Source organism: Silene latifolia, chromosome X, assembly GCF_048544455.1.
Source record: "Silene latifolia isolate original U9 population chromosome X, ASM4854445v1, whole genome shotgun sequence".
In the NCBI taxonomy this organism is placed as follows: domain Eukaryota; kingdom Viridiplantae; phylum Streptophyta; class Magnoliopsida; order Caryophyllales; family Caryophyllaceae; genus Silene; species Silene latifolia.
The window spans coordinates 292564708-292582491 of NC_133537.1; the positions used below are offsets into that span (position 1 = coordinate 292564708).

General features: G+C 39.0%; 1 protein-coding gene across 1 annotated transcript in view; it reads right to left on the bottom strand.

Annotated features, from left to right (window-relative positions):
- Positions 1 to 2510: 2510 nt before the first annotated feature.
- Positions 2511 to 17784, bottom strand: part of LOC141620319 (uncharacterized) — a 42274-nt gene continuing 27000 nt past the window's right edge. The window contains exon 3 of the mRNA XM_074437224.1: positions 2511 to 3221. Coding sequence (XP_074293325.1) covers positions 2511 to 3221 — 711 coding nt within the window. The remainder of the gene's footprint in view (positions 3222 to 17784) is intronic.

The following is a 17784-nucleotide window of genomic DNA, read 5'->3' on the forward strand; positions in this document are numbered from 1 at the left end:
CCCCTCTCCCCTTTTAATCGTGTAAATGGGAGAGAAATGGGGAAGAAATTTTCTTTTCCTTTTTTTTTTTACCAAACCGAAATCCCACACCAAAAATAAGAAGAAAATATCTTCTTATTTTAGGTTGGTTTTCAAAATGTATAAATGTGTATTCATTATCTATTGTCATTAATGTCGTCCTGTATTAATAAGTCCACACACTTAATACCGGTCCGTCATAATTTATTATGACAATATCGTATAATATATACATTAACTATAAATATCGCATATTTATAATTTGCTTATTAAATATAACCGTTTACGTTTAATTACGAATTAACATCTTAATTCGTTTAAGCTAACATTATATACATTAATTAAATATAACAGTTTATATTCAATTTACGAATTAACAAATAATTCGTCTCAGCTAATATTATTTAATTGTATTAAATAATCGTCTCATCATCACATTGACTAACTGTTTAGTCAAATACATGGACTAACCTTTTAGTCATATAAGGCATCAATGTGAATAATCACATCTCTCAAACACATCCTTTAGGTGTGACTTTTAGGGACCAGTTGATCACCGCCATCAGTATGATAATAACATCAAACTTCTAGCAAGCCAACCGTTATTAAATAAACGTTAATCAACTGATAAAATACTAAGTATACCCTTGTGAACCTATAAGAGATTTATATACGTTATCACACTAACTGTGGAGGACACAAGCTCCAACAATTAACCACCCAATGAAGCAATGCTTAGGCACACTCAAGTTATTCCAAACGAATTTAGTCCAGTCCTGTGAACTTTCAGAATCTCCCAACCACTGGTACCCTTGCTTAATAGTGTAAGTATTATTAGTCTGCATCCACCAGATCCCCTGATAGCCAGCTTTAAGATGATCCCTTACACTACAGATTTTTCGCCAAGACCAACTAGAATCAGGTTTAGGTTGATAAGTCATCCAATCAGAATTTTTAATGTAAATGGAAGGGACCCATTTAACTCATAAATGGTCCTTTTTATGACTTATCCACCATACATACTTGCCTAAGGCAGCTTTGTTCCACCTTCTCAAATCAATGACCCCCAGACCACCATTCTTTTTGCTTCTACAACAGATGTTCTAGGCTACCAAAGGAGGAGAATTGGCAGCTTCTGTCCCTTTCCAGAGAAAGCTTCTAAAAATGGCTTCCACTTTATTTAGAATACTAGCAGGGAGGATAAAAATTCTTGCCCAATAGGTATGCAAGGTACTTAGAACAGCCTTAGTGAGAACAAGACGACCTGCATAGGACAATTTTCTCATACCAATAGCTCTAATTCTTTCACAAACTCTATCAAAAAGTATGGAGCAGTCAAGTGCAGTTAACCTTTTAGCAGCTATAGGAACCCCAAGGTACCTAAATGGAAGATTGCCAGCCACCATGCCACTAATACTTAGGATTTCAGAAAGAATTTCCTTAGGAACCCCATTGTTGTAAATGCAAGATTTGCTCTTATTTATACACAGTCCAGAAGCTCTAGAGAACGTTTCAAAATCCCTTAGCATCATGACAACCACACTCTGCTCCCCTTTGCAGAACATCAATAAATCATCCGCAAAGCACAAGTGAGATAATTTCAAAGGTTTACATAAAGGATGATATTTAAACCCCTCCTTATCCTGAATCACAAGTAGCACCCTACTCAAATACTCCATACAGATGGTAAAGAAGAGGAGAGAGGGGGCCCCCCTGTCTAATCCCTCTTCTAGCTTTGAAAAAACCAAAAAATTCCCCATTAAGGGCTATAGAGAAAGAAGGGGTACTCACACATTCCATGATCATCTGAATAAATTTATCAGGAAACTGTAGAGCAACCATCATATTCTTTAAAAACTCCCATTCAATGCTGTCATAAGCTTTTTGAAGGTCCACCTTAATCATAACCCTTGGTGAACAAGTCTTTCTCCCATATAGCTTAACCAAGTCCTGACAAATCAGGATATTTTCAACAATATCCCTTCCTTGGATAAATGCACTCTGACTATTGCTGATAATATGGGGTAAAATTTCACCCAGTCTATTACTCAAAAGCTTTGCTATACACTTATACACCGTGTTACAGCAAGCTATAGGACGGAATTGAGCAACAGAAGTAGGTCTTTCAACCTTAGGCACTAAGGTCAACACAGTATTATTGACTTGTTTCAATAATTTTCCATGCTGGAAAAAATCCATAACAGCCTCAATCACACCCCCACTAGTAATCTCCCAACTATATTTAAAAAACTGACTCGAATACCCATCAGGGCCTGGAGCTTTGGTCCCTGGAATAGAGAACATAGCTACCTTTATCTCCTCAGCAGTCACAGGTTTAAGCAAAACAGAATGCATCTCAGTGGTGACCACCTTCCCTCTTCTAACAGTAGGAAAATGAACATCACAGACCTCTTTGCTAGTCCCCAGAATACTTGTAAAAAACTCAATGAAAGCAGCATTGATGCCAGACCCATCTTTCTGACACACCCCATTCATATCACAATTTGAATCACCTTATTCCTGCTACGTCTACTTCTTATACTGGCATAAAAATAAGCAGTGTTGTCATCACCATCCACAGCCCACTCTGCTTTAGATTTTTGCATCAAAAACATATGTTTGGCTTTTAACATGAGTGCATAATCCTGAGATAAAGCCCTCTCAGCAGCAATGAGATCTGGATCCATAGGACTAGCCCTTAGATTTTTCTGAATTTGAGTCAAGGCCATAACGGTTATAGAGCTATTATTTTCAATATCATTGAACTCATTCTTATTCAGTTTCTTCAATTGTCCTTTCAAACTCTTCATCTTAGACACCACCTGGAATATTTTAGTACCCTCAACATCCTGCCTCCAACATTCTTTGACCATGTCATCAAAACCAGGACTCAAGGACCACATGTTGTAGTATTTAAATGGTGCCCTACTCCTTCTAATATCAGCCTCAAACTGAACAATGCAAGGACAATGATCATAAAGGCCCTCAGGCAAGAAATTGGCAAAAGCATTTGGAAACCTAGCAATCCACTCAGAATTCACCAATATTCTATCAATTCGACTATACACTCTTGTTTCAACCCCTTGTTTTTTATTCCAAGTAAAATAAGAACCAATAGCAGGGATGTCTTGCAGATGGCACCAAGAGACACAATCCTGAAATGGGTTGATTTCAGCAGAGGTAACATCAGAGCCTAATCTTTCCTGATATTGGAGCACATTATTAAAATCACCACCAACTGCCCAAGCTTCACTACAACTTCTACTATAATGTTTTAAAGATGCCCAGAGACTCTCTCTTCTAGCTATATGATTAAAACCATACACTACAGTGTAGTAAACTTCCTTCCAGATCCTTATTTGTTTAAGGAGTGTGCAGACGGTCTCTACAAACGGTGTATTCCGCAGTGGGAGACCAAAGCAATCCTAGAAGACTGTCATTCATCCTCTTATGGTGGTCACCACGGTTCGTCGCGAACCGTGGCTAAGGTGCTTCAATCTGGTTTTTATTGGCCTACTTTATTTGCAGATGCTAAAGTGTTTGTTTCAGCTTGTGACGCTTGCCAACGCTCTGGGAATATATCTAAGAGACATGAGATGCCACAAAATGGCATTCTAGAGGTCGAGGTTTTTGATGTCTGGGGCATTGATTTCCAAGGACCATTCCCGTCTAGTAAAGGTAACAGGTATATATTGGTAGCTGTAGATTATGTGTCTAAATGGGTGAAAGCGGTTGCTTCACCTAACTGTGATGCCAAGACTGTGATCAAATTGTTTAAAAAGATTATTTTTCCCCGATTTGGAGTCCCTAGGGTCGTCATTAGTGATGGGGGAATGCACTTTAAAGAAAAGAAACTTACATCTATACTGTCTAAAGTCGGTGTCCAACATCGTCGCGGTTTAGGGTATCATCCCCAAACTAGTGGACAGGTTGAGGTCTCTAATAGGGAACTAAAAGAGATTTTGGCTAAGGTAGTTTCTAAATCACGGAAGGATTGGAGTCTAAAATTGGATGACACATTATGGGCATATCGGACTGCCTTTAAAACACCAATTGGTGCATCACCGTATCGGTTGGTTTATGGGAAGTCTTGTCATTTACCTATTGAGTTAGAGTGTAAGGCTTGGTGGGCTATTCGTTAACTAAACTATGATCCTATGTTGTGTGGTCAGAACCGTTTATTGCAGCTAGATGAACTGGAGGAGTTTAGGCTAAATGCCTATGATAGCTCACGCATCTACAAAGAGAAGACGAAGAGATGGCACGATAAAAGGATCATACCTCGAGAATTCCATGTCGGGCAGAAAGTGTTGCTGTTTAATGACCGACTGCGCCTATTTCCTGGTAAGTTGAAGTCCAGGTGGAGTGGCCCTTATACAATGACTGCTGTCACTAAGTTTGGGTCCGTTGAGTTAGAGAGTTCCGAGGGCAAGAGGTTTAAAGTCAATTGCCAATACGTGATGCATTACTATGAAATAAATGACTTGGTTGGGAAAGTTAAAGTTCTCTACTTCGACAATCTTGATGAGCCAAATACATGAAGTCAAAAAGGTCGTGCGGGACCTCTTAAACCCGCGCTATCTGGGAGGCAACCCGGTTTGTAATTTGTTGTACTTTTGTTAAAAGTTTTATTTCGCTTTTGAGTTTTGTGTGCTTTATTTGTTAGTTTTATGAACTATAGAAGAAACATTAAGGTATGGTGTTAGTCCCGTGGAATTGTTGTTGCGTTTTTGCAGGATTTTTCATGTGGACTGTTCGATCGAGTACTTTATGTCCTCGATCGAACACTTCTGCTGCTCAAGTTACTCATCGAGCCCCTCTTCTTCTCGATCGAGTACCCACCAAAGGAGACATCTCGATCGAGATTCTTACTTCTTCGATCGACAACTTCTGATGGCCATTTCACTTGATCGAGCATTTCTACCTTTCGATTGGGGAGGTCCCTACTTCACACTTATATTGTGAGTTTTCCGAGCTTCCACTCTTCTTTTCTCTTCAGTTTGCATTCCCATTCCCTGTTTTTGGTACAATGAGGATATTGTACGGTTTGGTTTGGGGAGGTATGCATCCATATCTGTGTCTGTATGTTGTTTTATTGCATTTCAATTTGCACGTTTATTAATTTTCACATACATTGTTTGTTTTATTTCAATAAATATCATAAAATTCAAAAAATTTCACGTTTATTTTTGCATTTAGGTGGAGTCGGAACGATGAACTTTTATGCTACTTTGAGTCTTTTACCCTTGCCGTGCACATTCTTGATGTTTTGTTGGCATGGTAATGTGTATAATCTACGAGTTTTTGGTTTTAACTTATCTGAACGAATAGACTTGACTCTTTTATTGCCAAACTATATATACTTTATAAGATTTAGAGCTTGATAAACTGGTGACATTCATGACCAGTTTCATATAGGATGTGAGTAGTACTCTCTATAAGGCATGTAACATCAATTTGCACCTGCATGACGCCCTTTTCTCAGTACCTATATGCATTCGGTTTGCGGTGGTGACACACGTGGAGAGGTAACTTACAAACCCTTCTTTCATTACTACCCATAAACTTTACAATAGCCAAATTTACCTTTTGACCCCTTAACTACGTCCAAACTTAGTCTGCCCTGGCAAGCTAGTTCAGTGGTTTTTGCGGGTATGCTGTTACCTACGTCTATTTGGCTTGCTTTGAAAGACTTGAAGTTGGTGGTATGAATTGAAGAAGTGAATTGGAAAAAATGGAATGAAAAAGATTGAAAAAATATATGAAGGAAAAAAGAACGACGAAGAAAAAAAAACATATGAAAAAATATCGTTGAATAATACTCCCATGCCTATTATTATTATTTCTTATGGGGAGTCTCCTATTGATGTGAGTGATGTTTTTCCACAATGGCACAGTTCTGCATTTTGTATTGAGTAGTGAAGCAGAAAGAGATTACTATTTGGTTATGGTTGTACTAGCTTGGCTTTACCTCCGCTTATCCAAATTCATTTTGCCCCTTCTTGCCCAATTGTCTCACCTCACATTATATGTAAGTCCTCGGCGTGTGTCTTGGTCCTGATTGGTTGGAGTGCGTATGTACGGTCGGTAGAAATCGGTTTCATGTTAGCTGCATGCATGTTCTTATAGGTCGAGTTAGGTGAGCGTCTTTATTTCTTTCTATCTCATACTTTCAAACACACCTTGTGCCTAATTTTTGTGATGAGCGACCCGTGAGAGTCCGATATTATGAGTATTGCAAGGCCGACGGTTCAATAGTTTAAAGCATTGATTTAACTCGTTTGCACTTACCTTTCGCCACTTTGTTGGTTGTTGCGTTAAATTGGCTTTGGTGGACAATTTGTAGCTGTTAGTTGGTCCCGTTCCATTAGTTGTCTTTAGTTGCATTTATAGTTTGCTTGGGGACAAGCAAAGGTTTGGTTTTGGGAGATTTGATGCGTGTATTTTATATATGGTTTTTACCTTATATTTACACGCATTTCTGTGTTATTTATGTGGCATCTAGCTACAAGTGTCCCCCGAATAGCCTACTTTGGTCTGTCTTGTATTAATTGCAGGAATGAGCCGGAAGGAGCATAATCAAGCCTAAACTTGCCCCGTTTTTATGCATTTTGAGGAAAGAGGGATCAGATCTTGGAATCTGCCACTTAGAGATGCGTGAAGTGGCCTTGGAAGGTGTTCAAGAGTTCACTCGTGCTAATATAGCTCGATCGACCAAGTTAGCTGCTGAAACTGGTCGATCGAATGCTTTATGTTGCTAAAATTCCTCGATCGAGTCCTCCCTTCACTCGATCGAAATAGCTGGTTATTGAAGTCCTCGATCGAGTACTCGTGTTACTCGATCGAGAGGTTTGTTGAGTTTTGTCCTCGATCGAGTAGTTTTATTCTGCTCGATCGAGAGGATTAGTTTTATACGCGGATTTTAGTTAATTTTCGGATATTCTTTTGTAATTTGGGAATAAATAGACATATGACAACAGTCATATGGAGCTCTTCTCCTCTTCTCTTCTCCATCATCCTTTTTCTTAGAACTTTATTTTCTAGACTAATTACTCCATTGCTACTCTCTTGTATTCGGTATTTTCTAATCTTCATCTTAATTAATCTTTATTGCAATTTTATTCTTGTTCTTATCTTTTCTATTGATTTCTCTTTCTCTTATCTAATTGTTTGCTATGCTTAATTTATTTGTTTTGTTTATAATTAAATCTTCAATATCTATCATGCATAGCTAATCCCTCTATGCTAGGACATAGGGGAGCCATGGTAATTAGGGAGTGATGAATAGGTGATTAGGGCTCGGTATAAATTAGATATGTGTTGTTAATTACTGCAATTAACTGTAATTATCTGCTTGAGCCGACGCATTTAGATGATTAACTTTGGTACACCTTGACCTGGATCGAAAGATTGGAAGGGGTAAGACCTGCAGTAAACAATAGAGCATTTTAATGAGGGTGAAAGCTAAGTTAGTAATGCTTTAGGGCGAATAGCGGACCGAAATGACCTTTTCCCTACCCTGCAGACCGAATTTGTATTGACCAATGACCCTAGACTAAACTCCTAAAGAACCATGGTGAACCGACTGTCCTAGCTGCTTCTCTCTATCTGTTGATTTATTTTTCTCTCTTTCTCTTTTAACCTCCGTAGTTTAGAACAAACCATTAAAACCCCTAAGAATTGGCTACTCGGACAGACTTAGTTTAGCATACATTTTTCCATCTCCCTGTGGATACGATACCTGACTTACCTCTACTATATTTATTAGTTGAGCCAGTTGGTTTATTTTTGATAGGGTTGTGACAGCCGTGTCAACCGCAGCAGCTGCTGCGCCTCTTCTCCAGCCCTCTTTGGCTGTTTACGGGATATTTCCGTGATTTCTTTCCAAAGTTTGTGTCATTCCAAAACTCTTCACACTTTTTTGGTATAAATAGAGACCTCCGATCTCCATATTTTTCACGCGAGTGTCCGCCCTTCTCTTCTCTCTTTGCATTCTAGACCTTGCTCTAAGCTTTTGACATCTACGTACTTGATCAATCGACCACGTAAGCTCAGATTATTCTGAGTACCAGTCACGTTGCATGACCGACCAATTTGACCACTACACATTAATCAATTAATCTAAAATCCTCCAACAAGGGCACTTTCTACATACATTCGTGTCGAGCAATCACTAACGTTAACTTAGTCAATATCGTTTCATCAAACATGTAAGTCTGAGGGTGTAAATCCCATCTTTATTTATTGTATTTTATTTTTGCACCAATTAATGTAAGGTTTACGTCAAAAGTAAATTTAAAACCGACTTAGAAAAACCCTTTTATAAAACTGTTTTTACGTAACAGCAGATACCAGACGTCGAGAAGAAACGCAGCAGCAGCTGCGCCTCTTCGAAGGGTCGCAGCATCTGCTGCTCCTCTTCCAGGGGCTGCCGCTGCTCCTGCTGTGACACCCCCATACTCCAAGTGCCTTATCAGGACCACTCTGGTATAGGAACGTCACCATCTCGGTTACCCGAGGCAATGAATATCATAAGACAATAAAGAAACGTGCTTTAAAAGTAAATATAGTTTAAGTGATTACATGATCAAAACCAACCTTATAAATCCAATACATCCAAATCCAAAAGTGTCTACTATCAAAACTGAACAACTAAGACACCGTCTGACACATCGAAAGACTCTTCTAATTCCAAGTGATGACTCATCCCAGCTAGCCCAAAAGCATCGTATCAAACCTGCTCAACAACTGCTCACCATCCCCGAATGGATCACCACAGTTTTACAAAACAAACAACGGGGTCAGTACTAATTACACATCACAAAGCCACAACGAAACAAGTACACAAACAGCTCAACAACACAACAATCCTCCAAACTCCATAATCAATCTCCACACAACTGACTACACACTAAAGTGTGTAGCCCTGCCAGAGTACCCATCGCAACAGATACTCCACACCGCCAGTGGGGGACCGCAGCCGTTCCCACCTAAGCCCCGCTCATCTCCATCGAGCGATAAACCCATGTTCATTAATGTGCACATCCCTCCTGTGGCGGGTTCCACAGAAGGCGAATCAAGGGCATGAAGCCACTCCCGCAAGTGACTCCACTTTGCCAGGGACGCACCCCGAAGACCACAGACAGATACAACAACAATCAACGATATTAATCAACAATACAACCAACAATATAACCAACAACTGTCACAACCACCAACAATATACTTTAACAATAATCACAATGAAACCACCAAACGCATCATGTAATTAATACTGAGTAGGAAAACCCTACCTAGAAAGCAATCACAGAATCAAACGATCTAGCAGCTGTCTCAAAATCTCTCCTCTACGAATCCTCCTCCTATACATACATTCATACAATTACTACCTTAACAACACAAAACATAAAAACCCCCAAATCTCCAAATTAGGGTTTAACCAACATTAATCAAATGCTATAAAAATTATATGTAAAGCTTAACCTCGACACAAGGATCACAACGGTGTAAAGAACGATGAAATCCGACACCTCTAGCTCCGGGATTTGCTAATGATGCGATGACAAACAAACTACGTAACTCCTTTTCTCCTCACTTAGGTTTTAGAATAGATAAAAAGAAACTAAGAAAGTGACGGACAACCTTTTATACTTATCTCGCATCATTAACAAAACCTAACAAACTCAGCCCGTAAAACTCACTTACTCGATCGAGTGCCCCCGACTTGATCGAGTACCCAACTTACTCGATCGAGTACCCTACAGGCAGACTACTGTTTTGCGTCAACAACTACTTACTCGACAGAGTAAGCTCCATTCGATAGAGTACCCATAGACTCATAAAACCGTAGTATTACAGTCTTCCCTCCTTAAAAGGAACTTCGTCCCCGAAGTTCAACCTATACCCAAAACAAACATATTAACTCGATTAAGACACAACTACGCTACTAAAGTCTCAAAACAAAACCCCAACCTATCAAACATGAACTCTTAACACCAACTCCATCAACTATGCCTACCTCCACAACATGGATCACGATATCGTATCAACTACATCATAGTCTCTCTCGACACCAACTCCAAACACTACCAACTACTATCCACAAACACTGCAAGCTCCGTAACATATTATCCACTAGAAAATGCGATATCAAGACACTCATAACATCAAATGGAATGTTACATTCTACCACCCTTAAAAGGAACTTCGTCCTCGAAGTTTACTCACACTCATAAACATCCTCATCCCACTGTCAACATCCTCGAACTCCCTAAACATCATCATCCAACTGTCAACACTATCAAAGTATTCTCTCATTCCTAAACATCGAACTACTACAAGCACGGCCATGGCCTTTTAACAAAGTCAACCACAACACAAATCCATATTTTATTCTACATCAAGACTCAACTTCCAAATCTGCTACTACATGTACAACCATTAAACTTTTTTGTCGCATCCTACTCCTCTTAAGATAAATGTTACGTCCTCGTAACTCACTAATACTAAATCCTTTGTTATACATCCCAAAATCCTTATTACCACTGCATGTCAACGATAACTGACTATAACCTCAACACCTACAACCATTCCCATATCCAGGGCTCTCTTCCTCTAACAGTTTCCATACTTCAATTCATTCGGCACATCACCTAACTTATATCACAAAATCCTTAGCTTAACCAAAACTTCAATTGTTACCTATTACCGCAAAAACGACATAGTCCTCTATACATGCACCTATCTCCATACTCATAACTCACGATCCACAATTACTACACACACTCGCACTAGATCCTCAAGTTCTTTTCTTCCATTACCACAAAACTCATCCACACTTCACATGAAACTAATTCCCAACACCCTATACTCACTGTCTCAATAAAAGATTATGAACTATCTGCAGTTGTCAGACCAGTACAACACATGTTCCACCATTCACTTGCCATCACCATGCCTACTAATGCCTCATCTAAAACAAGATCACAATTACTGTAACAACCTCTCACAACTGTGTCCCATCAACATAATATCACTATACCATGCCGGTAACAGAAACATACACAATGCCCTTCTATATCATACTCTTCCCTCACGCCCAATTTGGAACTAGTAAGAAACATCAATAAACAAAACAACCGTCTATCTGTCCAAACTGAAACTCACAGGAAACAACATCAAACAAAACAACAATCTATGTATAACTGGTATGTACTTTCGAAATTCGAATCGTAATCATCCCGCCTACTCCACCACAACCAGTGTCGGCATCGCAACACCGCCACCAACAGCCGCACCGCAGCGCGAAAATACCCGCATCACAATACGAAGTACCGTGCCCGGATAACCACTCGAGGCACAACAACCACATCGATAGACATCACAACCACATACAATTCCCATAAGCACTTACTCGGTATAACTTTCCGGACAAGAAAACTTACTCAAAACTGCTTTACTAGATCACAACACAACATATTATACGGAATAAACAGACAAGAATCTCATGAATATCATCCATACCTTTTCACCGAATAACATATATCATGAATACACATACCAATATAACTAGCCATGCCAGATCACCCAAACTATCACTTTTGAACATCATTCCATTAGATTACCGTACCCAACATGCATTACAAAATATTCAAATAACAACTTTATAACTATCAGACCATACCACTTCTTGTGAGGTCAGAACCTCACACAAACATTTTTACACCTCCTAGACCCATAATCACATCCAACTAGTCAATCCTGATCACGTAAGTTACCACCTGGTAAAGGTTACCTCTCGCCCGAGCTTAACTCGTATGCCCCTCATAACACATTTTATCATTCGCATAACCATCACCCCCTGCCAAATATAACCATACAACTAATACTCAACTACTAGCAACCGCCTCCTAAGACCACATCTTATACTTCCTCACAAACGTACATATCAATCCGGCCTCTAAAAAATCAACCTCTTTAGAATGGCCATCTTTCCGATTTATCATCACCCTTAACCACTAGTGACAACACCTCAACACTGCCATCGTTCGGACATCAAGTCTCTTACACTCATCTCTAGACATCATGGTTTCTTTCCTATCTTTGGTTAACATCCCAAATAACGAACATCAAACCCATCAACAAAAATTACCTCAACATTATTTCCAATTCCATCCTTAATTGTATCGTCATCTAATTCTCCACCAAAATCTCATATCATGCAGATACTCTACCAACTTCTTACTCCCTTAATTCCTCGAAACGCATGACTAATCATGTTGTCCTGAAACTCCTATATAACCATTAACTAACATCCTCATGATAGTATCATAAATCTCGACGATTCCTTACTTCTATATCACATAACTCCGGTCAACATTTTTCTCAGCTCACTTTTATCCTTCTTTTCTCTTTACACTCAACAATACCAATTAATAGTTCAACTCCTTATTCCTTCTACCTAACTATTTGGTAATCCAGTTACCCTTTCATTGCTCCAAAACTCAAATTCCATTATTTCATATTAGTATCATCTCAATCTTTCTTACCATCGATCTTTTCTTATCCTGCTATTACTCACACTTACCAAAAATCAGTCTAGACCATCTCATGCTATTACTCACACTGATCCCCAATCTCTCCCTTTTTTTTCCAAAACTCATTTCATACCGTTACTTGCCCAAGGAAATCACACGTTAGTTTCACCTCTTGACACCACAAATTCTCAAACTCACTCACTATCTGCAAATCCACGTCGCGACATGTCTCCATTAAGTTCACTATATACCACTCTTCTCAATCCCTCTAAAACGACCTTTCACTACATATATTCCTAACCCACACGATTCCTAACCATCTCCCTCCATAATTCTTTACACATCTCAAGTTGCCACTATCCACATCCTTCCTCTCAATCTTTTCATCCTCACGTTCCTTAGACTTACATCATCCCTTGCCCACATTCACTTACTTTTTCATTACTCAACACACAATCATATCACTCATCTTATCTCACAAAAAATGCTCTGTGTCTCAATTAAGCCTTACCAATCTTCCTTTTTCTCTTTCCATTATCTATCACAACCATATATAACTCATGTCCTACTCACCGAACTCTTACTCACCACAGGTGCCACTCCTTACATCATAAGATTGGGCAACTTACGCATCAAGACCGACACACATGTAAAAGAATACACAAGAAAGCAAAAGAACACCTTTGAATTAAACATAATATGCAACGAAGTCAAAAGATAAGCATATGACCCAAAACAGGGGTCACTAGATCGAATAAAGGCCACTCGATCGAGTGAATGACTTACTCGATCGAGTAGGTGAAGGTCAGAGGCACGTATAACAAATTACCAGGGCTACTCGATCAAGTAAGGGTTACTCGATCGAGTAACAAGAGGTTTACTCGATCGAGTGAGGGCCACTCGATCGAGTACCCTACGCATTTCTTAGCACTGTCCAATTTTCGTAAAACGGTCATAACTCACTCGTTTCTTAGTCGTTTTGGGCGTGTGACCTATCGTTAGAATCGTAAAAGAACAAGCTATCACCTTCAACTGGAATCACATTAAAATCATTTATGCATCTCAAGTTATAACGGTTTAAAGACAACCTCTCTATATACTGACAACATAACTATTTGATTTTCTCTTTCAAAAAAATTTAAACATCAACAAGGTGAACAAAAGTGACTCGATATTTGTAAAACCACCATCCCTAAACACATGTTACTACCTACCAAAACTAAACAATAACATCTATCATGCTCATATAACATTCAACTTATTAATCATGTACTACACGCATGCTTTAATTTTATAACTTTTCGTAACACAAAACATACCCATACATTACAAATCCTATTTCCATGTTACTAACCCAACAATATTACAAATCCACTTCGTCACCTAAACATATTCATATTCACAAAATTCATATTCTCATGCAATTGACACTCCATCTTTTCCAATCAATTCTTCCCATTTCAACCACATTCTTCATCTAACAAGTGCATATGACACAACAGTAGACAAGTATATGAACTTATTATTTAAGTTTACGCAAACAAAATTATGTAAAATCATATCGCATCCCCTAATCACATGTTACTAGTATAGACACATTATAAATCAGCCATCCTGCAACATCATTATTCATCACATATTATTATATACGAACTACTTCCTTTTTCTACCACATCATTCATCATCCTCATATACTTTTCAAACAATTCAAAACAACATTGTAAACTAACTATCATGCAACATGCTTTCAACCAATAACATATAAAATCACATCATCACCATCTTTCCGTACTCATCTCCGATCGTCCACATGAATGTATCCACCGATTCATACCACACATGACTATATAGATACACCATTCACAAGATAAACACATAGCGATCCCGACATACACCCCATGGTGACCGGTTCAAAATTGTAGGACGAGTTCGCGACTTTAGGACGTCTCCCAAGTCTTTGCATTAGCTCCTACAACTCCTACCCGGGTTCATTTTAGTTTGACTCCCTATGTTCATTAAGTTCATTAGTTACAGGTTTCAAGATCGTCGCTCTGATACCACTTTGTGACACCCCCATACTCCAAGTGCCTTACCAGGACCACTCAGGTATAAGAACGTCACCATCTCGGTTACCCGAGGCAATGAATATCATAAGACAATAAATAAACGTACTTTAAAAGTAAATATAGTTTAAGTGATTACATGTTCAAAACCAAAAATGATAAATCCAACATATCCAAATCCAAAAGTGTCTACTATCAAAACTGAACAGCTAAGACACCGTCTAACACAGCGGAAGACTCTTCTAATTCCAAGTGATGACTCATCCCAGCTAGCCCAAAAACATCGTATCAAACCTGCTCAACAACTGCTCACCATCCCCGAATGGATCACCACATTTTTACAAAACAAACAACGGGGTCAGTAATAATTACACAACACAAAGCCACAACGAAACAAGTACACAAACAGCTCAACAACACAACAATCCTCCAAACTCCATAATCAATCTCCACACAACTGACTACACACTAAAGTGTGTAGCCCTACCAGAGTACCCATCACAATAGATACTCCACACTGCTAGTGGGGGACCGCAGCCGTTCCCACCTAAGCCCCGCTCATCTCCATCGAGCGATAAACCCATGTTCATTAATGTGCACACCCCTCCTGTGGCGGGTTCCACAGAAGACGAATCAAGGGCGTGAAGCCACTCCCGCAAGTGACTCCACTCAGCCAGGGACGCACCCCGAAGACCACAGACAGATACAATAACAATCAACGATATTAATCAGCAATACAACCAACAATATAACCAACAACCGTCACAACCACCAACAATATACTTTAACAATAATCACAATGAAACCACCAAACACATCATGTATTTAATACCGAGTAGGAAAACCCTACCTGGAAAGCAATCACAGAATCAGACGATCTAGCAGCTATCTCAAAATCTCTCCTCTACGAATCCTCCTCCTATACATACATTCATACAATTATTACCTTAACAACACAAAACATAAAAACCCCCAAATCTCCAAATTAGGGTTTAACCAACATTAACCAAATGCTATAAAAATTATATGTAAAGCTTACCCTCGACACAAGGATCACAACGGTGTAAAGAACGATGAAATCCAACACTTCTAGCTCCGGGATTTGCTAATGATGCAATGACAAACAAACTACGTAACTCCTTTTCTCCTCACTTAGGTTTTAGAATAGATAAAAAGAAACTAAGAAAGTGACGGACAACCTTTTATACTTATCTCGCATCATTAACAAAACCCGTCAAACTCAGCCCGTAAAACTCACTTACTCGATCGAGTAAGGCACTTACTCGATCGAGTGCCCCCGACTCGATCGAGTACCCAACTTACTCGATCGAGTACCCTACAGGCAGACTACTGTTTTGCGTCAAAAACTACTTACTTGACAGAGTAAGCCCCACTCGATAGAGTATCCATAGACTCATAAAACCGTAGTATTACACCTGCTCTTCTTCTTCTTCCTCGGGTTTTTGTTGTTTCGTTCTTTTTGTCTTATTTTTATTATTTTCTTTCGTTCTTCAGTACATAAGCCATGTTTTAATATTCCTTTTCAATGATAACGTTTTATTTTCGATTTAAATCCCTTATAACTCGATATTTGCGGGTTTTCGTCATCAAATCAAACCCGGATGTTAGGAACTCGATTTGTCCATATCAAGTTTGTGGGATTCGTCTTTCGTACATAATTTCCTTTATTTATTTTCAGTTTGTTAAATTATATTCGACTTTCAAGTTCGTTCCTTTTGTATTTCCTCGTGTTTATCATTTTTATGACGGTTCCAGATGAATTAACCTGCTAAATCACTTTCATTGAGTTTAATATCGATAGTTGATCCTAAATACACGAACGAACATTAACAGATAGCGGTTCTGACTTCACAGCCTGAGCTCAACTCAAGAACAGACGCAGGAATAGCTGCGCCTCTTCCAGAGGACGCAGCAGATGCTGCGCCTGTTCTGAGATGATTTTTGTCCTTGAACTTCTTTTCTCGCTTTGATGTAGCCTTTAATTACGTGTTTAATTAACTAATAATCGTAATATCACCCTTAATCTGACCTATTTTATTACTTTAACTTCTAACCTTTATTTTATTTTCTCTTTTTTATCTTCAAAATTCCGTCTTAAGTGTACTTTTGACGTGAATCATTTAACCATTGTAATCAATTGTAATTTCAATTATCGTTATTTATTTATCACATTTATTTATGTATGATTTATTTCACTTGTCTTTCACATGCAATCAATTCTAAATCCCAATTCGACATTAATAATTGCTAAATTATTTGTTCACCGACATAGTTTAATTCACATGCTAGGATTAAAACGTTGTTTGTTGCATTGCATGCATATAATCGACGACATATCAACTATGAACGATTTCCCTAATCATTAGTAGAGGTCGCTATCGAGGCGGGCGGGATTAGGTGATCAATAAAAGGACTTTCTAATACGTACCCTCACCCCTATAGATACCTCATTTCTGCACCTCCCGCAAACCACCCGGTGATGATTGGGCCGCATGTTTGGTACACGGAATGATTTATGACAATTCGTAAATTTATCGTCAAGTGATAGCTCAAACACTTGTGTCAACCCCTTGGTCGTCATCTACGCAACATTACGGTCGTTTTGACAGTAATTAGAGTACATTTGGAGTCCGGGTCAAAAACCGTCTTCATTTTCTAATAATCGTTTAAAATGCCGAGTCAGATTATTCTGGAATGTTCCGGATATTTCTATTCCATATTTTCAATCTTTTAATCTTTGGTAAATTATATCCCGAAATTATTTTATAAATAATAAGGAAATCAAGATCAAACCGCAATTCCATAATAGAAACGCGGAAATCTTTCTTCCGCAGGAGGAAACCCTTGGGGAAAGGGCAACGGCCAGTCTGCGCCTCTTCCAAGAGACGCAGTGGCTGCTGCGCCTCTTCCCCAGCTCCTTTCTGCGTATTTTAAGATCTTTTCGAGATTTACTTCCAAAGTTTCACCGAAACCCTAATTCCTTCGTGTGATTAGTATAAATAGGGACATTCGTTCCTCATATTTCTCACGCGAGTGTCCGCCCCTCTCTTCTCCCTTTGCATTCTAAGACCACGCTCTTGCTTTTTGGCGTCTACGTGCTTGAACTTTCGACCACGTAAGCTCGGATCTTTCAGAGTACCAGCCTC